At 45.3% G+C, this 24,760-nt stretch overlaps 1 protein-coding gene across 2 annotated transcripts in view; it reads left to right on the top strand.

Moving 5' to 3' along the window:
* The window catches only part of top3b (DNA topoisomerase III beta), an 82,239-nt gene that overhangs the window by 50,694 nt on the left and 6,785 nt on the right, over positions 1-24,760 (top strand). For both annotated transcript variants that reach the window (XM_037259464.1, XM_037259463.1), the window contains exons 14-16: positions 4,450-4,599; positions 10,214-10,314; positions 23,473-23,674. In XM_037259464.1, coding sequence (XP_037115359.1) covers positions 4,450-4,599; positions 10,214-10,314; positions 23,473-23,674 — 453 coding nt within the window. The remainder of the gene's footprint in view (positions 1-4,449; positions 4,600-10,213; positions 10,315-23,472; positions 23,675-24,760) is intronic.

The raw sequence follows: 24,760 nt of genomic DNA, 5'->3' as shown, positions 1-24,760 counted from the left end.
GAGAGTTCTTGCCTCTGCCCCCACACAAAGCCACTGTTTACAATCCTGTGTGTTTATATAGAGGAGCGCTCAAATGAGATCACTCTCAGTCAAACTGTACACAAGCATACCACGCGCGTTTTTTAATAACAGAGGAGTCCGCACTCCCGTTGCGGAATTTAACTAACGTAAAAGTTAGGGGGCTCCACACCGCCCCTGCGGAATTTAACTGTTTCTGATTGCACTTGATAGGGTCTAGAATTCTCAAGGTCTTTAAGTGACTTCTTGTCACTGCTCGTTGTAAGTGACCTCGTCACCGCTCATTCTCATCCATTTCTTTTTAGTAGAATTAATATTCCTACTCACGGTCTGCTGATTCTCCTCCTCGGATAGCCTCGTCAACCCTCCCGGTGTCCAGCCGGACTGATCGAGACAGTCCCGTCAAAGGGCTTTTGTTTACCTCGGCCGAGGATTTTTGCCTGTGTCGAAGAGTCCGCTGGAACCGTTCAAGGTGTGTCGAGGTCCCGGAACGAGCCCCCAATTTCTGTCAGGTTTAAATCGCTGACTGAACAACTATTAAGAGAAGAGCATCAGCAAACAAACCACAAGTGAGACAGAATATCAAGTCTTTTCTCGCGAGGAGTGCAGTACAGATAGTTTACAACAATCTCACAACACTAAATATCTGTGTACACTCCCGCTCTTTTTATTTGGATTTGCCCTGCCCACAATTATGAGACGAAAGCCCCTAAAGGAAGGGGGGGACACGTGGGCTTTGCCTCGTAAGCAAAATAATAAGAACGTGAGAAAAAGGAGTTTGAGTTGAGAAGAGAAAGTCCTTGAGCTCTAGCAAGGGAGGTTTTACGACCTTGTGTAGGATGAGACAAGCTAGGTTATTAATTACTGGATACGCACAAACATAATCTAACGATCAAGATAGTTTGGAAAACCCAGACTTTGATGGTCACTTGTAGGTTCATCTGAGGTGCAAGACAGCAAAGAGGCATGTTGTCTAACAAAGTGGTCTTTGTTAAGAAGGAACTGTCTCGGTAGATGTCTTCTTTTTGCTGAGTTATCAGCTGCGTCCTGTCTGACCTCTCTCCTGGCCCAGCCGTACCTTTTCTCTTCTGTGGTACATCATAAAAACAGCAAGGCCAAACAGCAAGCATATATTGCAGTAATATTGCGGTAAAGCATTGATTAGAGAACGCATGATAACATATATATACATTTTTCTAACAAAAAGCTATTTAGAACATAGGCAACAGTTTGTGCAGATGGGAGAGAAAAAGTCAATGCTTTTAAATATAACCTGCGGTGTTCCACAAGGATCAATATTGGGACCAAAACTATTCATATTATATATTAATGATATAATTAACACCTAAGATTTTAAAATTTGTCATATTTGCTGATGACACAAATATCTCAGTGGCCTAGTGGTAGAGTGTCCGCCCTGAGACTGGAAGGTTGTGGGTTCAAACCCCGGCCGAGTCATACCAAAGACTATAAAAATGGGACCCATTGCCTCCCTGCTTGGCACTCAGCATTAAGGGTTGGAATTGGGGGGTTAGATCACCAAATGATTCCCGAGCGCGGCACCGCTGCTGCTCACTGCTCCCCTCTCCCCCAGGGGATGGATTAAGATCACACGGGGATGGGTTAAATGCAGAGGACAAATTTCACCACACCCAGATGTGTGTGTGACGATCATTGGGACTTTAACTTTAACTTTTGTGAAGGAGAGAACCTACAGCAACTGATGAAGACTGTTTCTGATGAGCTTGCCAAGCTAAAACTGTGGTTTGACTCAAATAAATTATCTCTTAACATAAAGAAAACCAATTTTATGATCTTTGGGAAACGAAAAATCCCAGAAGACATAACTATTGAAGTATTGTGTGATAACACCAGATTAGATAGAGTTTATGAAAACTCCTTTCTGGGAGTAATAATTGACCACAGTCTCAGCTGGAAACCACAAGTCAAACACATCTGTTCAAAATTGGCAAAGACCGTGGGTATACTTTGTAAAGTCAGACGCTTACTGAACCAGAAAACAATGTACACTTTATACTGCTCGCTGCTTCTTCCTTACATGTCCTATGGTGTTGAGGTATGGGGCAATACCTACAAAACCACCCTAAAGACGGTATGCACAATGCAGAAAAAGGCAATTAGAATTAACAATGTTGGCTATTGTGAACATACAAATAATTTATTTATTAAATTACAAACATTAAAATGTATGGATTTGGTAGATTTCAAGACCGCACAAATTATTTATAAAGCGAAAAAAAAATTACTCCCTAATAATATACAAAAATGGTTCATAGAAAGAGAAAGTGTTTACAGTCTAAGAAGGGGAGGGAATCTTTTACAACCTAAGGTGCGCACCACCCTGAAAAGCATGTGCATATCTGTCAAGGGGGTAAAGCTATGGAATAAGTTACCTGTAACGATCAAAGAAAGTAAACACATTGCCCAATTCAAAGAACACTTTAAAAAATGTTACACTAGAAAATTGTAGTACCGTAATCTTCGGACTATAAGTCGCGGGTTTTTTCATAGTTTGGGTGGGGGGGCGACTTATACTCAGGAGCGACTTATATGTTTTTTTCCACAAATTTTTACTTGATCATTAACACATCACTTACTTACAAGTATAGTTGACCACTTCACATGTTATTTTTAGTATAGTTGATCACTTCACATGCTTTGATATCTTTATCTTGAACATATTCAAAACATGAAAACTAGAGAGAAAAAATCAAATAAAGTAATTAACACTTTAAAGCGCCATATCCTCTGGACATGTCCTCTGTCACCAGGATGACATAAAGGACGAGAAATTTGATCGATGGATTTAATGATTTGGAGTGACACAAATGGTTTGATAATATTGTTGTTTATGTGATAGTTATTTAAAATATAGTTTATATATCGTTGTATGGGCCTGTGGAATAATTTGAACTGCGGCGCGGCACACGGCATTGTTGACAAAGGACGATCGATGGATTTAATGAATTGGAGTGACACATGGTTTTATAAACGTGTTATTTATGTAATAGTTTTTTTTAAATAACTGAATGTTACGTCAGGCCCGTTCTCAGCTCCTCGTTTGTGTTTGTCACGTTAGCATACCGTATCGTTTAGCCCCGGGGTCTCCAAACTTTTTGCAAGGAGGGCCAGATTTATTAACGTGAAGGGGCCCGGGGGCCAATATTTTTTTTCGCTTCTCTTCCAGGGGGGGTGCTAATCGGACGTCAAACGCTGCGCGTTCGCTTCTCTTCTCGGGGGGGTTGGGGGTTGGTAATGGGACGTCAAACGCTGCGTGTTCGCTTCTCTTCCGGGGGGGGGGGGTTGCTAATGGGACGTCAAACGCGGCGCGTTCGCTTCTATTCCGGGGGGGGTGCTAAGGGGACGTCAAATGCTGCGCGTTCGCTTCTCTCCCGGGGGGGCCCGCGGGCCGTAGTTTGGAGACCCCTGGTTTAGCCTGTTGTTGCTCGTTCATGTCTGTTCTTGGTGTTGGATTTTGTCGAATAAATTGCCCCCCAAAATGCGACTTATACTCCGGAGCGACTTATATATGTTTTTTTTCACATTTTTGGGCATTTTATGGCTGGTGCGACTTATACTCCGGTGCGACTTATAGTCCGAAAATTACGGTAATTGAAATCTTCTGCCTGTCTGTTTTCAGCTATATAGTCCATATCTTATTTATTTATTTTTCTTCCCAGAATATTATTGTATAAACTGCTTTTCATTTCTAAAATTATCTTCCTCCGATAAATCCGGTTTCTGTACTTCGAAAAAAACTAATTACCAACCATGTTGAGAAGGTTGATGTATAAAAGGGGTAGGAAAAAACAAGCAATAGCTTCTTCCTTCTCCTTTTTTGAACATGTTGATTTATGTGCCTTATTGGCATAACATGAAATTATGTGAAAATGTGAAAAAAATGATTTTGTGTTTGGTCGATCTTATGTTCAAAAATAAACTTCACTTCACAGGTTATTTCATTTTATAATGCACCATGACCTAGTACATAATCTTTTTTACTCTTTCTTGACAATTAAAAGTCCAGTTAAATTGTCAACCATCATTACATACTATCACAGTTTTCACATGGACTAATTTTGATCATGATAGACTTGAAACATTGCATTAGTAAGATCGATTTCATTTGTTAAATACAGTAATTTGAAACCATGAAGATCCTCATAATTGTGCGTCTCTTTCATACTAGACCTATTAACCACCATGACCTATATAATCTTTTTTACTCTTTCTTGACTATTAAAAGTCCAGTTAAATTGTCAACCATCATTACATACTATCAAAGTTTGCACATAGACTAATATTGATCATGCTAGACTTGAAATATTGCATTAGTAAGATCGATTTAATTTATTAAATACGGCAGTTTGAAACCGTGAATGTCCTCATGCATGTGCATTTCTTTCATAGATGCTGAGCTGGTACTACCAACCATTCGCAGTGCTGTTGAAAAGCAACTGAATCTAATTGCACTTGGTAAGGCCCACTTCCAGCAAGTACTCCAGCATGCATTGGATATCTTCAAGAGGAAGTTTCACTATTTTGTGGATTCCATCTGTGGTAAGTACCACAAATTAAACAACCCACATAGGACATAAATTAGCTCGAGGGCTTTCTTTTCTGATGAAGTTTATGGTCATTTCAAATGGGCAGCGCCAGCATTATACTGTCACTCATATTTGTAGAATCCAAGTTCAGTCAAAAGATAAATGCCCCTGCGGTTGTTCAATTAGGATTTCAACCAGTCCTGATTAGACATACAGTCACAAAACATTTTTAGGAGACAACTTTGCCCTCGAACTACAGACTTCATGCAATTGTTGACTGCAAAGAATTTTCATTGAAATTGATGGCCCCTTGTCAGGTTTGTTCCCAGTTCTTTATCTTTAATGCTCGATATGCTAACAGTAATAACCAAGAGGCAGCCTTCACAGTTTGACTATTTAATGTATGCCAGAATTATCGAGACACAGCTGTGGAGCCTTCTCTGCGAGATGCGGAAGAAGGTCTAACTCCCACCACCAGGGTTCCTGCTCTTATATATACTACTCTGGGCCGCCCTCCTGCAAGGAAGCGACTCTGCCTAGCCCGTGTGATAATGTGTGACCTTTCAGTCTTAACTGAGAGCGACCTCTACGTATGTGCAAAGAGTGTCAAACGAGAAAACTAATGAAGCAAGAGAAGGGTTACAGCGATATAACGACATAGCTCACATGTGCCAAAGAGGCCTATTTTAACAATCCACCTGTTTGAGTGACCTTACTGGTCACTCAACTAAACTTGAGCTTTTGATGAATAAATATGCATCTCCCCCTGTTGAACTGGCCTAGCTGCCAGACCATCCCACCCCCTGTTTGTGCGTGCAAGAATCCTACCTATATGTGCGCGTGGCCCCCTACACGGCAAGGCTCTTACCATCAGGTCCGCCCCCTCGGACCTTTTATTGAGTTGCCACTAACTTCAGGGGCCCACTAGTGTGGTGCATTACAGAATGGAAACGTCTAATTAGTACGACAAAAATGTGCATATAATGTAGTGAGTGTGTGTCATTTATTGGTGTACCCGGTGCGAGCGATGAAATCTGTGGAGCACATGAGCAAGCAAAACTACTGTAATTTTCGGACTATAAGTCGCAGTTTTTTTTCATAGTTTGGGTGGGGGGGCGACTTATACTGAGGAGCGATTTATATGTGAATTTTTTCAAAAATTTCCCCCCCCAAAAAAAAAAGTGAAACCGCGATAAGCGAACCGCGATGTAGGAAGGATTACTGTAATTTGAATTTCAAGTGACGTCAGCAGCGCGGCGCGGCAGTTGTTTACATAAAGGACAAAGATTCGATCACGGGATGATGAAGATGACGAAGGGCCCCATGTACTACTGGCATCATTAGCGGCTTTGTTTGTAAGTGACACGGAGGACGAAGAGTTTGAAGGAGCTCAGTGGCCTAGTGGTAGAGTGTCCGCCCTGAGACTGGAAGGTTGTGAGTTCAAACCCTGGCCGGGTCATACCAAAGACTATAAAAATGGGACCCATTGCCTCCCTGCTTGGCACTCAGCAATAAGGGTTGGAATTGGGGGGTTAGATCACCAAATGATTCCCGAGCGCGGCACCCCTGCTGCTCACTGCTCCCCTCTCCCCCAGGGGATGGATTAAAATCACACGGGGATGGGTTAAATGCAGAGGACAAATTTCACCACACCCAGATGTGTGTGTGACGATCATTGGGACTTTAACTTTAACTTTAAGGATTTGGAGTGACACAGAAGGTTTGAAAAACTATTATGGCTTTTACGCACGCCCGGTCCTACTCTACGGAGCTCTCTTTCACTTCCGTGGATGGAAGTCCGGGGCCGGTGCTCGGCCGGGTGGCTGTCCGGGGACGGTGGATGCCCCTCAAAAAGCCCCTTAAGAAGAAAAACATATATGGACTCAGATTTCCCTCGCCCGGACGCGGGTCACCGGGGCCCCCCTCTGGAGCCAGGCCTGGAGGTGGGGCTCGAAGGCGAGCGTCTGGTGGCCGGGCCTTCACCCATGGGGCCCGGCCGGGCACAGCCCAAAAAGGAAACGTGGGTCCCCCTTTCCATGGGCTCACCACCTGTGGGAGGGGCCAAAGGGGTCGGGTGCATTGTGAGTTGGGCGGCGGCCAAAGGCAGGGACCTTGGCGGTCCGATCCCCAGCTGCAGAAGCTGGCTCTTGGGACATGGAATGTCACCTCTTTGGCTGGAAAGGAGCCCGAACTCGTGTGCGAGGCAGAAAAGTTCAGACTAGACATAGTCAGACTTGCCTCCACACACAGTTTGGGTTCCAGTACTAGCCCTCTCGAGAGGGGTTGGACTCTCTTCCACTCTGGAGTTGCCCACGGTGAGAGGCGTCGAGCAGGTGTGGGTATACTTATTGCCCCCCAGCTGGGCGCCTGCACATTGGGGTTTACCCCGGTGAACGAGAGGGTAGCCTCCCTCCGCCTTCGGGAGGGGGGACGGGTCCTGACTGTTTTTTGTGTCTATGCACCAAACAGCAGCTCAGAGTACCCACCCTTCTTGGGGTCCCTGGAGGAAGTGCTGGAGAGCGCTCCTTCTGGGTGACTTCAATGCTCACGTGGGCAATGACAGTGAGACCTGGAAGGGCGTGATTGGGAGGAACGGCCCCCCCGATCTGAACTCGAGCGGTGTTCTATTATTGGACTAGTGTGCTCGACACGGAAGTTCTATAATGAACACCATGTTCAAACATAAGGGTGTCCATGTGTGCACTTGGCACCAGGACACCCTAGGCCGCAGTTCGATGATCGACTTTGTAGTCGTGTCATTGGATTTGCGGCCGCATGTTTTGAACACTCGGGCGAAGAGAGGGGCGGAGCTGTCAACTGATCACCACCTGGTGGTGGGTTGGCTCCGATGGTGGGGGAAGATGCCGGTCCGACCTGGCAGACCCAAACGCTCTGTGAGGGTCTGCTGGGAACGTCTGGCAGAATCCCCCGTCAGGAAGAGCTTCAACTCCCACCTCCGGCAGAGCTTTTCCCACGTCCCTGGGGAGGCGGGGGACATTGAGTCCGAGTGGACCATGTTCCGCGCCTCCATTGTTGAGGCGGCCGACCGGAGCTGTGGCCGTTAGGTCGTTGGTGCCTGTCGTGGCGGCAATCCCCGAACCCGCTAATGGACACCGGCGGTAAAGGATGCCGTTAAGCTGAAGAAGGAGTCCTATCGGGCTGTTTTGGCCTGCGGGACTCCGGAGGCAGCTGACAGGTACCGGATGGCCAAGCGGAACGCGGCTTCGGCGGTTGCTGAGGCAAAAACCCGGGCGTGGGAGGAGTTTGGCGAGGCCATGGAGAATGACTTCCGGATGGCTTCAAGGAAATTCTGGTCCACCATCCGGCGTCTCAGGAGGGGGAATAGTGCAACGTCAACACTGTTTACAGTGGGGATGGCGTGCTGCTGACCTCGACTCGGGACGTCGTGTGTCGGTGGGGAGAATACTTCGAAGACCTCCTCAATTCCACCTACACGCCTTCCATTGTGGACGCAGGGCCTGGGGACTCTGAGGCGGACTCTCCAATCTCTGGGGTCAAAGTCACTGAGGTAGTTAAAAAACTCCTCGGTGGATGAGATCCGCCCAGATTTCTTAAGGGCTCTGGATGTCTGCTGTCATGGCTGACACACCTCTACAACATTGCGTGGACATCGGGGACAGTGCCTTTGGATTGGCAGACTGGGGTGGTGGTTCCCCTCTTTAAGAAGGGGGAACGGAGGGTGTGTTCCAATTACAGGGGAATCAAACTCCTCAGCCTCCCTGGTAAGGTCTATTCAGGGGTGCTGGAGAGGAGGGTCCATTGGGAGGTCGAACCTCGGATTCAGGAGGAGCAGTGTGGCTTTCGTCCTGGCCAGCTCTACACCCTCGGCAGAATCCTCGAGGAGGCATGGGAGTTTGCCCAACCAGTCCACATGGGTTTTGTGGACTTGGAGAAGGCGTTCAACCGTGTCCCTCGGGAGGTTCTGTGGAGGGTGCTTCGGTAGTACGGGGTGCCGAGCCAACTGATAAGGGCAGTTCAGTCCCTGTATCACCGATGCCAGAGTTTGAGCCGCATTTCCGGCAGTAAGTCGGATTCGTTCCCAGTTAGGGTTGGACTCCGCCAAGGCTGCCCTTTGTCACCGATTCTGTTCATAATTTTTATTGACAGAATTCCTAGGCGCAGCCGAGGCGTTGAGGGGGTCCGGTTTGGGGACCTCAGCATCGCGTCTCTGCTTTTTGCAGACGACGTGGTGCTGTTGGCTTCTTCAGGCCGTGATCTCCAGCTCTCACTGGAGCGGTTTGCAGCCGAGTGTGAAGCGGTCGGGATGAGGGTCAGCACCTCCAAATCCGAGTCCATGATCCTCGGTCGGAAAAGGGTGAAATGCCCTCTCCGGATCGGGGATGAGATCCTGCCCCAAGTGGAGGAGTTCAAGTATCTTGGGGTCTTATTCACGAGTAAGGGCAGGATGGAGCGCGAGATCGACAGGCGGATCGGTGCAGCGTTAGCAGTAATGCGGACTCTGTACCAGTCCGTCGTGGTAAAGAGAGAGCTGAGCCAAAAGGCAAAGCTCTCGATTTACCGGTCGATCTATGCTCCTACCCTCACCTATGGTCACGAGCTATGGGTCGTGACCGAAAGAAAAAGATCCAGGATACAAGCGGCCGAAATGAGTTTCCTCCGCAGGGTGTCCGGGCTCTCCCTTAGAGATAAGGTGAAAAGCTCTGTCATCCGGGAGAGACTCGGAGTAGCGCCGCTGCTCCTCCACGTGGAGAGGAGCCAGATGAGGTGGCTCGGGCATCTCATCAGGATGCCTCCTGGACGCCTCCCTGGGGAGGTCTTCCGGGCATATCCCACCGGTAGGAGACCCCGGGGATGACCCAGGACGCGCTGGAGAGACTATGTCTCTCAACTGGCCTGGGAACGCCTTGGGATCCCCCAGGATGAGCTGGATGAAGTGGCTGGGGAGAGGGAAGTCTGGGAGTCCCTCCTGAAGCTGCTGCCCCCGCGACCCGACCCTGGATAAGCGGAAGAAGACGGACGGACGGATGGCAAAGACATTTATTTACATATTTGATAACGTGCGCAAACAGCAACATTTTCACATTTGACAACCTATTAACAAATCTTGAGCCATTTACTGAGACGTTTGCGTGTGTGCTCTCATGCGTGTGCGTGTTTTGCTATTTACAAGTTATCCGCCCAAAAAAAGACAAATGTAAGAGATACAGATATACAGTAAAAAAACTTTCTGTGGATATTTTTAACTAAGAATTTCTTTATTTAACTTCAATATAGTTACTTGCCACCAAGATACCACAAGTGCCAAAATAATTAAGCTGTCTCATGCTATTGCCTAATCCTCCCTCTGGACACCTTTGCAGCCAGAAATGCTACATTGACTGTCATTAAAACCACACTAAACCATGCATTCTATCATCTCAACATGTAATTTTAAAATAAAAGGAGTCATATTTGATATTTCTGGTGATTTACAGAGTTCAGATAACAACACTATCATTTTAGGCAGGCTTGTGAAGCTCTATTCTTCAAGTTTAAGAATATAAACTTATGATTTTATTGCATTTTGTTTGTGTGTCCAGATTTGTGCAGATGTACCAAGGCAAACTCCTACTTAAAATTCAATAATATGCCTTCCTAATTTGCAGGTATGGATGAATTGATGGAAGTGTCCTTTTCACCAATTGCTGAATCAGGCAAGCCAATGTCTCGCTGTGGCAAGTGCCGTCGATTCATGAAATTCATCCAGGTAAGCATATTACCTGCTATGTATAAATATATATACAGTGTGTGTGTGTGTGTGCGCGTGTGTGTGTGTGCGCGTCGGTGTGTGTGCGCGTCGGTGTGTGTGTGTGTGTGTGTGTGTGTGCGCGCGTCGGTGTGTGTGTGCGTCGGTGTGTGTGTGTGTGTGTGTGTGTGTGTGTGTGTGTGTGTGTGTGTGTGTGTGTGTGTGTGTGTGTGTGTGTGTGTGTGTGTGTGTGTGTGTGTGTGTGTGTGTGTGTGTGTGTGTGTGTGTGTGTATAAATGTGCGTGTGTGTGTGTGTATAAATGTGCGTGTGCGTGTGTGTGCGTGCGTGTACACACAATGAAATCTATTAATTCAAATGAATGAGGAGAAAATCTTTTGTTCATATAGTATAGGATGTACCGGACTATAAACCGCAGGTGTTTTAATGTTTAATTACCATTTGTAAGAGAATACAGTAATCCCTCGCTACTTTGCGGGTCACCTATCGCGGACGGTGCAGTGCAGATTTTTATGATTGATTGATTGAACATTTATTGATCCCCGGGGGTGGGGAAATTCAGGCCCCAGCAGTATCCATACCACAGAGTGGGTATACAAAAGACACACAGATGGCATGAGCGCAACTCAATAGGCTCTCATAAGGCTGCCACACAACGGCGCCACAAACAAAGCCAGAAAGTGCGAAAGATAAAAGCCATCAAAGCAAAGCAAAGCAAAAAGTAACAGCGGCCAACCAGCACCCCTCAATATCAGAGAACACCCCAAAACACACAAAATAGCCTCCACGGGGTCCATAGACAGGTGTAAGGGCAGTCCAGTTCAACGGCGCCCAATGGACCGTGGTCGTGAATCGGTGAAAACATCACAAACCAGGCAAGCGTGTGAGCAGCGTCCTGGGCACCCAGTCGGGGCACGTGCAGATGGTCACCACGGGGCTAGCACGGCGAAGGTTGTTGGTTCCGACGAGCACGAGGGAGTGGACTCCCCACAGGGATCGTGGCTACGAGCCCAAGGTGAGGGACCCGGTCAGCACCGGCCGGATAAGCAGGAAGCCGTCGTAGAGTTACGCCGGTCTCGACCGATGTGCGCAGCTAACCCGGTCCCAGGGGAAAAAAAAAAAAATATCCGATCCGAAGCGATACCGAGGTGCGGTAGAAGGCACCAGCATCGCCGAATGGACAAAAAGACAGAAAGAAAAAGGAGAAAAGAAGGAAATAAAGAGAAAACACTTCTGGGAGGCTGCCACTCACGTCGGCGCCATACCAAAAAAACCCCGAAAAAAAATAAATAAATAAATATTGCAGATATATTCGGTGCATCGCAGCTTTTTGCAGCATCACCTGGAGCGCGGGGCTTTGTCTGCCCATATGATTTTACAGCACACTATTGGCCGGTAGGATACCAATGGGAACATGTTGATCTGTATCCTTGCCGATAAGAGCAGCTCTAACCAGGCTTTATCTCAATCTCCTATACGTATCCACTTTTCCACTCCGTTTGTGTCAACAGAATCGGCAGCATCTCTGAATTGCGCTTTGTTTTGTTGTAACAAATGAGGCAGGACAACTAAATGCAACATGGGCTTATTTGGGCAAAGTTTAAAGGAAACAAGGTGGTCTGGAATGCCGGCGGAGCAGGACGACGAGGCAAGCTGATAAGCCGGTCAGCGAGCTCGCGTCGTGCATCATCGAAGCAGAAGGGCATAGCAAGCTTTTTAAAGCTATTTAAGAAGTATTTAAAGATACAATAAAGTGTTTAAAAGTTATTACTTGTACTTTATTGTATTTAAAATTAAAATTATAAAAGTCTTGTGCGGATGCCCTCGCGCTGGGCTGCGGGGGCGCGTCAGCCGGTCAGCACCGCAAGAGCGAAGCCGTGACACGTTCACACTTTAAAATGTTTAAAAATACAATAAAGTGCTTAAAAATAAAATTATAAATGTCTTTTGCGGATGCCCTCACGCTGGGCTGCAGGGGTGTGTCAGCCGGTCAACACTGCAAGAGCAGAGCGGAGCCGTGACGCTGAAATGTTTTAATAAGTGTTTAAAATACAATTACGTATTTAAAAGTGCAATAGAGTGTAGAAATCATATGTTGTACTTTTCTGTACTTTTTATTCTTGGGAAGGAAGTGAAACCAAAATTTGGGATGGTACTTGTCCAAATCTATGAGAAAAAAAAAGACTTACCGTATTTTCCTGTCGCAGTTTTTTTCATAGTGTGGCTGGGGGGTGCGAGTTATAATCAGGAGGGACTTATATGTGAAATTATTAACACATTATTCCTTGATCATTAACACATTACTTACTTACTAGTAGTTTATCACTTCACATGTTGTTTTCACTTTAAACCGCGTGAGGGCGATCTAGCCCTGTGGAATAATTGGAACTGCAACTGAATACGAGTCTGAATCCATCCACTGATTTCCAGAGTCAGCTGAGTTGTTTATAACACAGGACACAGATTGACAAAGGGGACGAAGATTTCATTGGATTTAATGACACGGATGGTTCGATAAACTTGTTATTTATGTTATAGTTATTTGAAAAATACAGGACTGTCTCAGAAAATTTGAATATTGTGATAAAGTTCTTTATTTTCTGTAATGCAATTAAAAAACAAAAAAATGTCATACATTCTGGATTCATTACAAATCAACTGAAATATTGCAAGCCTTTTATTATTTTAATATTGCTGATTATGGCATACAGCTTAAGAAAACTCAAGTATCCTTTCTCAAAATATTAGAATATCATGAAAAAGTATACTAGTAGGGTATTCAACTAATCACTTGAATCATCTAATTAACTGGAAACACCTGCAAGGGTTTCCTGAGCCTTGAAAAACACTCAGCTTGGTTCAGTAAACTAAATCACAAGTATGGGGAAAACTGTTGATCTGACTGCTGTCCAGAGGACCATCATTGACACCCTCCATCAGGAGGGTAAGACACAAAAAGAAATTTCTCAAAGAGCAAACTGTTCACAGAGTGCAGTTTCAGTGCTCATCCACAAAAAGTTTGTTGGAAGGGGGAAATGTGGCAGGAAACGCTGCACAACCAAGAGAGATGACCGCACCCTTAACAGCATTGTGAAGAAGAGTCGCTTCCAGAATTTGGGTGAGCTTCAAAGACAGTGGACTGAAGCTGGAGTCTAGGTATCAAAAGGCACTGTTCACAGACGTGTCCGGGAAATGGGCTACAATAGCCCATGGTCAAGCCACTTCTGAACTCAAGACAACGGAAGAAGGGTCTGACTTGGGCTATGGAAAAGAAGCACTGGACAGTTGCAGAGTGGTCCAAAGTCCTCTTTTCAGACGAAAGCAAGTTTTGTATTTCATTTGGAAGTCAAGGCGCCAGAGTCTGGAGAAAGGCTGGAGAGGAGCAAAATCCAAGTTGCTTGAAATCCAGTGTGAAGTTCCCACAGTCAGCGATGGTTTGGGAAGCCATGTCAGCTGCTGGTGTTAGTCCACTGTGTTTCATCAAGTCCAGAGTAAATGCAGATTTTAGAGCACTACATGCTTCCGTCTGCTGAAGAGCTCTATGGAGATGATGATTTTCATTTTCCAGCATGATCTGGCACCTGCCCACAATGCCAGAACCACCAGTAAATGGTGTACTGATCATGGCATTACTGTCCTCGATTGGCCTGCCAATTCTCCTGACCTGAACCACATAGAGAATTTGTGGGGTATTGTGAAGAAGAAGCTGAAAGACACCAGACCCAACAATGCAAATGAGCTAAAGGCCGCTATTGAAGCATCCTGGGCATCCATAACACCTCAGCAATGCCACAGGCTGATTGCCTCCATGCCACGCTGGAATGATGTAGTAATCTGTGCAAAAAGATTCCCAACCAAGTACTGAGTGCATTAATGGACATTTTCAAATGTTTGATTTTGTTTTGCTGTTATAAATCTTTTTTTTTTACTTGGTCTAAGGAAATATTCTAATATTTTGAGATAGTATATTTGAGTTTTCTTAAGCTGTATGCCATAATCAGCAATATTAAAATAATAAAAGGCTTGCAATATTTCAGTTGATTTGTAATGAATCCAGAATGTATGACATTTTTGTTTTTTTAATTGCATTACAGAAAATAAAGAACTTTATCACAATATTTAAATTTTCTGAGACAGTCCTGTAGTTTATAGTGTAGCAACTTGTATATAGATAAAATTCTGTAGTTTCCGATTGCGGGAAGAGAGAGCCGGGGCGCGTTGTTAGAGTGAGGGTACACACACTATGTCTTGGCGCGTATGTTGAACTCTTGTTTTGTGAAATAAAGAGCCGGTTACTAGCCCACGACTTGCCTGGTACTTTGGTAATGCTACAATATAGTTATATAAGCCTGTGGAATAATTGGAACCACAACTGACGATGAGTCTGACGTCAGCGGCGCATGTACTTATAATTGGCGTTGTTTATAAGTGACACAGAGGGTGAAAAATTCAGTGGATTTAATGATTTGGAGTGACACGGATGGTTTGATAAACTTATTTATGTTAAATTTGGTTGAATAACTGTTAATATGTTACGTCAGGCACGTTCTGATGGCGACGCACGCAGTTGCAGCGGCTCAGTGCTCTCCCGATCACATTGAATGCAGCTAAACGTAAATGATTGTGTCTGTGTATGTTCTTCTGTGGGTTTTTAGCTTGTTTTATTTATTTTTTTATTCTATTTATTCTATTTATTTTTTTATCGCATGCGCGGATCGGTTGGCACTTTTTAAATTTCGTTGTACAAGTGACAATGACAATAAAGATCTATTCTATTCTATTCTCAGTTCCTCGTTTATGTAACGTTAGCATACTGTATCGTTTAGCCTGTTGTTGCCTATTCATGTCTGTTCTTGGTGTTGTATTTTGTACTCCGGTGCGACTTACTATATACCGTAATTTTCGGACTATAAATTGTGGGTTTTTTTCATAGTTTGGGGGGGGTTATACTGAGGAGCAACTTATATGTGAATTTTTTCACAAATGTTCAAAATTAAAAAAAAAAAAAAAAAGTTAAACTGCGATAAACGAACCACAATGATTACTCTAATTTGAATTTCAAGTGAGGTCAGTGGCGAGGCGCGGCGGTTGTTTACATAAAGGACAAAGATTCGATCACGGGATGACGAAGGGCCCCACGTACTACCAGCATCATTAGCGGCTTTGTTTGCAAGTGACACGGAGGACGAAGAGTTTGAAGGATTTAATGATTTGGAGTGACACAGAAGGTTTGAAAAACTATTATGGCTTTTACGCACGCCCGATCCTACTCTACGGAGCTCTCTTTCACCTCCGTGGATTGAAGTCGGGGGCCGGCGCTCGGCCGGGTGGCTGTCCAGGGACGGTGGATGGGGCTCGGACATGGCTTTTACGCACGCCCGGTCCTACTCTACGGAGCTCTCTTTCACCTCCGTGGATGGAAGTCGGGGGCCGGCGCTCGGCCGGGTGGCTGTCCGGGGACGGTGGATGGGGCTCGGTCATGGCTTTTACGCACGCCCGGTCCTCTTCTATGGATCTCTCTTCCACCTCCGTGGCTGGAAGTGCCACCTCCGGGGATGGAAGTCCACGTCGCCACACACCTGGAAGTCCACGCCAGTGCTTGGGGCCGTGTGGTGGTGAACTCTTTATGTTATAGTTATTTGATATATTTTATTTCGTATAGCAACTTGTATGTTTTTATCGTTAGACTTAGACTTAGACTTAGACAGAACTTTATTGTCATTTTGTCAACACCAGGTGTGTACAAAATGAAATTTCGTTGCATACGGCTTTCAGCAATGTAGAGGTATTTCGGCTGGTTAAAAAGAAAAGTGACCTTCTATATAAAAATATGAAATAAGATAATTATAAAGTACAAAGTGCAGCAGTGATAAAGTATGTGAACAGTGCAGGAGACAAAAGCAGTATTTACAAGTGCGCAGAGGAATGCTACGTTTGAATGTTCAACAGTCTGACGACAGCAGGGAAAAAACTATTGCAGAACCTGGTGGACTTGCAGCGGATGCTGCGAAACCTCTTCCCAGAGGGCAGCAGGGAGAACAGTCCATGGTGGGGGTGTGATGGGTCACTGATAATATTTCGGGCTCGGGACACGCAGCGCTGGGATGACAAGTCCTGAATGGAGGGAAGAGGAGCACCGATGATCCTCTCTGCTGTCCTCACCACTCTCCTCAGGTTCTTCCAATCGGAGGCGCTGCAACCTCCACACCACACCGAGAGACAGCTTGTCAGAATGCTCTCTATGGTGCTTCGGTAGAACGTCCTCATGATGGGTGGGGGCAGGTGGGCTCTCCTCATCCTCCGCAGGAAGTACAAGCGCTTCTGTGCCCTCTTGACCAGTGTTGTGGTGTTCACAGTCCAGGTGAGGTCGTCTGTGATGTGGACTCCCAGGAATTTAGTGCTGCTGACCACCTCCACAGCTGAGCTGTTGATGATCAGTGGAGCGTGGTGAGGCTGGTTCTTCCTGAAGTCGACGATGATCTCCTTCGTCTTCTCCACATTCAGGATCAGGCTATTTTCTCTGCACCAGCCCACCAACTGCTCCACCTCCTCTCTGTAGTCCAGGTCGTTGTTGTCCCTGATGAGGCCCACCACCGTTGTGTCGTCTGCAAACTTCACGATGTGATTGGTGGTGAACCTGGGGGCGCAGTCGTGTGTCATCAGGGTGAACAGCAGGGGGCTCAGGACGCAGCCCTGAGGGGAGCCTGTGCTGAGGGTGATGACATCTGAGGTGTCCTGTCCGACCCGGACTGACTGAGGTCTGTTGGTGAGGAAGTCTAGCAGCCAGTTCCGAAGGGGGGTGCTGAAGCCCAGGTGTTCCAGTTTTTCCACCAGATGTTGTGGAATGATGGTGTTAAACGCTGAGCTGAAGTCCAGGAACAGCAACCGCACGTGGGTGTTCCTCTCCTCCAGGTGAGCCAGGCTCAGGTGAAGAACGGAGGAGATGGCATCCTCAGTGGAGCGGTTCTGCCGGTAGGCAAACTGGAACGGATCGAATGTTGGGGGGAGTCTGGAGACGATGTGATCTTTGAGCAGCCTCTCGAAGCACTTCATCATGATGGGAGTCAGTGCCACAGGTCTGTAGTCATTCCATGAGGTGATTTGAGGTTTCTTCGGCACCGGAATGATGGAGGCAGCCTTGAAGCACACTGGCACTTTAGCTTGGTCCAGCGAGATGTTAAAAATGTCTGTGATGACACCAGCCAGCTGGCCTGCACATTCCTTGAACACCCGCCCAGGTATGTTGTCGGGGCCTGGGGCCTTACGTGGGTTGACTCTTCTCAGAGTCTTCCACACGTCGGCTGAGTCAAGGCAGAGGACCTCCTCTTCCTGGTGGGGAACAGTTTTAACTGCCGGAGTGCTGTTTAGTGCCTCAAAACGCCCAAAGAAGTTATTTAGACCATTTAGGAAGTCAGCATCAACCTCACCCACCGGGGGGGAGGGTGAGTTGTAGTCCGTGATCGCCCGTATGCCTTGCCACATACTCCTGGTGTTATTGGCGTCGTGGAAAAAATCCTGAATTTTCCGACTGTGGCTTCGCTTCGCTAGCCTGATGGCACGGTTCAAGTTGGCTCTCGCTGTCCTCAGTGCCTCCTTGTCGCCAGACTTGAAGGCTGAGTTCCGTGCTCGTAGCATATGACGTACATCCTCAGTCATCCAGGGTCGTTGGTTGGCTCGGGTGATGATGTTCTTAATGGTGCTGACGTCCTCGGAGCATTTGTTGATGTAGGCTGACACAGTCATGGCGTACTCATCAATGTTGATCTGATTGTCATATGTTGCTGCTGCTTTGAACATGTCCCAGTCAGAGCACTCAAAGCAGTCCTGGAGTGCCTCCATGGCCCCCTCAGACCACACCCTCACCTGCTTCACTGTGGGTTTTGCTCTGATCAGCAGGGGCCTGTATGCAGGGGTTAGCATAACAGATAGGTGGTCTGAAGAGCCGAGGTGGGGGCGGGGGGCTGCTCTGAATGCATCCTTTATATTTGTGTAAACCAAGTCCAGAGTGTTCTCTCCCCGAGTTGGAAAATCCACGTGTTGGTAAAAATGAGGGAGAATAGTCTTCATGCTAGCCTGGTTGAAGTCCCCAGCAATGATGAAAACCCCCTCTGTGTGCGTGGATTGCAGCTCACTGATTGTCCGGTAGAGAACCCTCATGGCCTCTTTAGTGTTAGCGCTAGGAGGCACGTACACAGCCGTGATGCTAACAACAGTGAACTCTCTGGGCAGGTAGAAGGGTCTGCAGTTAACAGTTCAGTACTTGTTGGCTCGTTGAACTCTTGTTTTGTTAAAGAAAGAGACGTTTACCAAACCCACGTCTTTCCTTGTACTTTGTTCACGCTATAATATAGTTACGTATATACTAGATCTGTGGAATAACGACGAGGCTGACGTCAGGGCGCACGCGCGGCGTTGTTGACAAAGGACGAGGAATTTGATCGATGGATTTAATGATTTGGAGTGACAGATGGTTTGATAATATTGTTGTTTATATGATAGTCATTTGATATATACTTTATATATCGTTATATGGGTCTGTGGAATATTTAGAATATTTAGACGTCAGCGGCGCATACGCGGCATCGTTTCCATAAAGGACGATCGATGGATTTAATGAATTGGAGTGACACAGATGGTTTTATAAACGTGTTATTTAGGTAATAGTTATTTGAATAACTCTGAATGTTACGTCAGGCCCGTTCTCAGCTCTTCATTTGTGTTTATGTCACGTTAGCATACCTATCGTTTAGCCTGTTGTTGCTCGTTCATGTCTGTTCTTGGTGTTGGATTTTGTCGAATAAATTTCCCCCAAAATGCGACTTGTTCTCCGGAGCGACTTATATATGTTTTTTTTCACGTTATTGTGCATTTTATGGCTAATGCGACCTATATTCCGGAGCGACTTTTAGTCCGAAAAATACGGTATGTTTTTTTCTTCTTTATTATGCATTTTATGGCTGGTGCGACTTGTACTCCGGAGCGATTTATGGTCCGGAAAATACGGTATTTTGAAATGACTCACAGCTAAAATTACAGTACTCAATTTGCGTCCTTGACCTGATTGAAGATTAATTCTGTGCCCCTTGCGTCTGAATTTAAAGTAGCTTTAGTCGTCATTGACTGGCTATGACATGTCCGTAGTGAATTGTCATTTTTATTCAGTGTCAAGTACCTTAAAAGCCTAAGCCAAATGAAAGACATGGGGGGACTGGCAATGAGTCATCATTTACTTATTTGAGGCAGGTTGACCAAACAAATCAAACAATTATTGCCAATACCAAATTACAAGATTTTAATGTTTGTCAAGGGGGATAGATTATTTTCTTTCATTGTAAGAAACAGCATTTTGTAATCGTGACGTTTGTATGGTCAGGGCCAACAGGATGCTGTCACTTTTGTTGTAGTAGACTCCAGGTAAAGTAAAAAGCAAATTACTGTGTTTAATTAAAAAAAATGCCATACCTTCTTAGTCAGAAGTTCCTCCACAAAATACTCCTTGGCTCCACAGCTTAGAAAGCACATAATAGAACGTGCGTGCGTGCGTGCGTATGTATATATAATTTTTGTAGTACAGTGATCCCTCGCCATTTCATGCTTCATCTTTTGCGAATGTGCTACTTCGCGGCTTCATAAGTGATAGGTGAACCGTCTTTTAATACACGCTGATAGCGCGGCGTGTGCCTCTGAGCAATGTGCTTCACTGCAGACGTGACGGAGTTCAAGTGCAGGAGGCGGCATCCGGTCACGCGCGAGGGAAAAAGCACCAACTAGTGCAGAAGGAGTCGCGACACGTGACAATATCACGTTTTTTTCTTTTATTTACTGTAAAGGTACAACACATGCACAGAACAATGTGGGAATGGTTATTAAGGTAAAGGTAAAGGTTAATGTAGCGTCAAAGTACTGGGGAGGGTTTAAAAAACTTTAATATTGTGTATTGGACCCCAACTCTCTTCACTGGCTCCCCATTAAGGAGCGTGTCATCTTCAAGACACTCCTCACCTTCAAAGCCCTTCACCACCTGGCTCCCACTTACCTATCCGACCTCCTTGTCCCCTACTGCCCCAACCGTCCCCTCCGATCCTCCAATACTTCACGTCTGACAGTCCCAAAATCTAAACTCAAATCCTTCGGTGACAGAGCCTTCTCCTGCACATCACCCCGACTCTGGAACTCTCTCCCTCAGTCTGTCCGTGACTCACCCACACTCCCCATATTTAAGTCCCGTCTAAAAACGTACCTCTTCTCTCAAGCCTATGACCTCCCCTACCCATAACTGGTTTCCTCTTCTTAATTTTATCCCATTGTCTCTTCCCCGTCCCCCTCCCCTCATGTATGTCTTTGCCTTGTTCCCTGTAAGCGTCTTTGGGTTTTTGAAAAGCGCTATACAAATTTAATGAATTATTATTATTATTAACACAACAGGAGATTCATGTGCAACCATGACTCACTTTTGTTTTTCGCTACCCCCAGGTTAGTGTAGTGTGGCAATTCTCTTGACGGACACTTTGCATTGCTTTGCAAGATAAACTATACTTCTAATTAACTTACAGTACACACCTATGCCCTCTTGCGGGCAAGAAGAAACACCCTGTTGGAAATTTCAACACATCCATCCATTTTCTGTACCACTTGTCCCCACGAGGGTCGCGGACGTGCTGGTGCCTATCCCACCAGTCATTGGGCAGGAGGCAGGGGACACCCTGAATTGATTGCCAGTCAATCATAGGGCACACAGAGCTGAACAACCACCCGCACTCGCACACCCACAGGCAATTTGGAGTTCTCAATCGGCCTGCCATGCATGTTTTTGGGATGTGGACGGAAACTGGAGTGCTTGGAGAAAACCCAATCAGGCATGGAGAGAACATGCGGAGGTGGAATTGAACCCGCACCCTCTGAGTTGTGAGACGGACGAAATTTCAACACAGTGGTGTTTAAATTTCAAAATAATGTATATACCGTATTTTCCACAATATTAGGCGCACTTAAAAACTTAAAATTTACTCAAAAAACCACAGTGCGCCTTATAATGCAGAGCGCCTTATATATGGATCCATTGATGAATTTGTTGATCCATACTGGTTGTACACAGCGCTCTGCCAAAATGTTTTAATACGTTTTAGTACGACTAGTAAATTACAATGTCGCATCGCTTCCCAGCATTACGGCAACCGTGGTCAGGGGGCGTCACTGAATAGCTGTTGTACCCGCGAGGCTATTTCATTTCAAAATAGGCTGTTCCGTTAATGTTTTCGAGTGTGTTTACGGATCAATATCCAACGAAATCATAAATAAGCAGCACCAATGTGTTAAATCAGTCTTTAGTTGGTTCCGATCACTTTTATGGGAGAGAGTTTGAGAAACGTGATTGTTTACAGGGGGCTGCCACGACACTTTGCTGAGGCTCATGGGAGTCTGTGAGCTGAGGCTCATGGGAGTTTGCGGGTGGCTAATGCTATAATGATAGCTGCTATACGCACGAGGCTATTTCATTTAAAAATAGGCTTCTCCGTTAATGTTTCGAGTAAATTTACGGATCGATATGGAAGGGAAACAAGTAAGCAGTACCAATGTGTTAGATCGAACTTTAGTCAGTTCCGATCATTTTATAGGAGCTAGTTTGAGAAACGCGATTGTTTACAGGGGGCTGCCATGACACTTTGCTGAGGCTCATGGGAGTCTGCAAGCTGAGGCTCATGGGAGTTTGCGGGTGGCTAATGCTATAATGATAGCTGCTATACGCACGAGGCTATTTCATTTCAAAATAGGCTGCGCCGTTAATGTTTCGAGTAAATTTACGGATTGATATGGAAGGGAAACATAAGTAACCAGTACCACTGTGTTAGATCGAACTTTAGTCAGTTCCGATCATTTTATGGGAGAGATAGTTTGAGAAACGCAATTGTTTACAGAGGGCTCATTGATTATTGGCTAGTGAATGCATACCGCAACCCAGTCAACCTCAGTTTGTTGCAGTATAGCTTCTATTTTATGCGCCTTTTAATCCGGTGCGCCTTATATATGAAATAATTTCTAAAATAAAAAATTCAATGAGGGTGTGCCTTATAATCCAGTGCGCCTTATGGTGCGAGAATTACGGTACTGTTTCCACTTAGCAGAATTTCGTTTTTTCACGGGAAATGCGTTCCAAAACCACCCGCGAAAAAACGAAATTTCGCTTAGTGAGAGATCACTGTATGAAGTATTTAATACTTGGAATAATATGAAATATAGAATAATTATAATGTTGGCTTATTAATCTCCATTTTTTTATCTTGCTCCCAAATTTGTTTCATTTACCTTATCCAGTCGTTTGCTGTAACTGACCACTTAAAATATATATATATTTTTTAATCTCTAGAACAATAGTTCTTAACCTCGGTTCGATCGAACCGTAGGGCTTCGGCAGAGCCTCCACTGCGGACACACCTGATTTATTGTGTAAATTCACGATGACGCATATCTGAATTGGTCTCGCAATGGCAACAGCAAATGTCACACTGATTTGTAGGTATGTCATTTGTTGTGAGTTCATGCATTGTGTTGTTTTTGTTTTTTGAAAAAGGTGATGTCACGACTCGCCCCTCCTGTGTGCTCATGTCCGTGGTTTCTGTCTGTGTGCTCGCCCCTCCCCTCCTGTGTGCTCATGATCCTCTTGTTACCTGTCTTGTATTTAAGTCCTGTCGGATCATTGCGTGTCTGTTGTTGTGTGCGTGTGTTAGTGTCACGATGTCTTCTTGGTTCCTGTTGCTGTCGTTATGTCCTGCTGTCTTCTTGTTTCACGTCCCGGTCAGTCCTGTTGTTGGTTTTGTTAGTGAGTTATGTTAGTTTACCAAGTCTGTATTTTGAGTTCTGTCAATAAACCCTGGTCCAAGCTGCACTTGGTCGCCCTGCTCCATTTCCACACTCCGAATCCTGACAGATGTTCCTACACAGCTCATTTTGTGCACTAGTAACAAACATCTATGTCTTGCATTTGAGAAAAAATTTTTTTTTACTAAAGAGGGGTTTGATGAATGCGTGTATGAAACTGGTGGGGTTCGGTACCTCCAACAAGGTTAAGAACCACGGCACTAGAACCTCTAAATTTCTTTGTAATTTAAATTGCATTACATATAAAATGTATTGTTGTTTACATCAGCCTAACATGTTTGCAGGCCAAACCCAGTCGACTCCACTGCTCCCACTGTGATGAGACATATAGTCTACCCCAGAATGGAGCCATCAAACTATATAAAGAACTTCGCTGTCCACTGGATGACTTTGAGCTCGTGCTGTGGACGTCTGGCACCCGAGGCAAAAGTTACCCCCTGTGCCCCTATTGCTTCAGCAACCCGCCTTTCAGGGACATGAAAAAAAGTAAGAATACTATATTACTTAGTCTGTCGAGTTTATGGAATTGCTGTTTTTATTTCCATAAGTAATTGCGGTCCTTCTCTGGGTCGATGGCTCCCTACATGGAATTGCATACGTATTGATAGGGTTATTCTATTAAGTAACAATAATACATGCACCAGAAAGAGACAGGAGACCAAGAACACAACCTGATCTACCAATACCTGTTGCGCAACAAGGGAAAGTGGAGCTCTCGGCTCTCTAAGGTCTTTCGAAGTTCCACTTCCCTTGTGCTGCGTTTTATTGCATTTGACCTGGTAAGAGGCAGTTCCAAGTCTCACGATACCCTCCCATATGGAAATGTTTGTGTGTGTGCATGTCTTGTATGTGTGTATGTCCTGTGTGTGTGTGTGTGTGGGTGTGTGGGTGGGTGTGTGTGGGGGCGGGGGCGCGCGCGTGTGCGTTTGGGGCAAGAAACCTGTCTTGCTTTGAGAAGTTACAACAAGCATGTGTATTTATATGACAACATTCGTCCAATGTTTTGGTGTGCTTGTATGGAGGTGAATCACATCTTTTATCATATCGTAAGTAGGCAATGTCTCTTTTCTCACATGCTGCTTTCACTTGTGAAATCAGGTCTTTTTGCGTGAATACCTTCTGTCCTCGTATATCTATATATTTGATCCCTTGAGATACTTTGCATTTTGTAGAATCCTTGTTTTATCTTTACTTTTAACAAGTTTAATAACAATTTGCCTGGGTCTGGCCCTTTCAGGTTTAGGTCTAACTGTGTGATGTCCACATCAGGTTGTAGTTTTTCGTTAAAAAAAAAAAGAATCAATACTTTTTCATCAGTGTCTTCCCATGTTTCACCTGGTGTCTCTTCAATTCCATCATTCACCAAGTTATTTCTCTTTTGTCAGTTAATAAGAGTTGACTATCACACAACTTATAGATTTCCGTTTGCATATTTTTGTCTATCATCTGATTTAGTTTTTGTAATTTTATTGTCATCAACCTTCTTCTGTGTGAAGTGTTTACTGGCTTTTATCACAAAGTGCAGTTCCTTTGTGATATTATCAAGTCGTGCATTATATACTAATTATATAT

This window comes from Syngnathus acus, chromosome 9 (genome assembly GCF_901709675.1).
Source record: "Syngnathus acus chromosome 9, fSynAcu1.2, whole genome shotgun sequence".
Lineage (NCBI taxonomy): Eukaryota > Metazoa > Chordata > Actinopteri > Syngnathiformes > Syngnathidae > Syngnathus > Syngnathus acus.
Note: the sequence above shows the minus strand (reverse complement) of the source record. Positions and strands in the feature narration are given on the sequence as shown.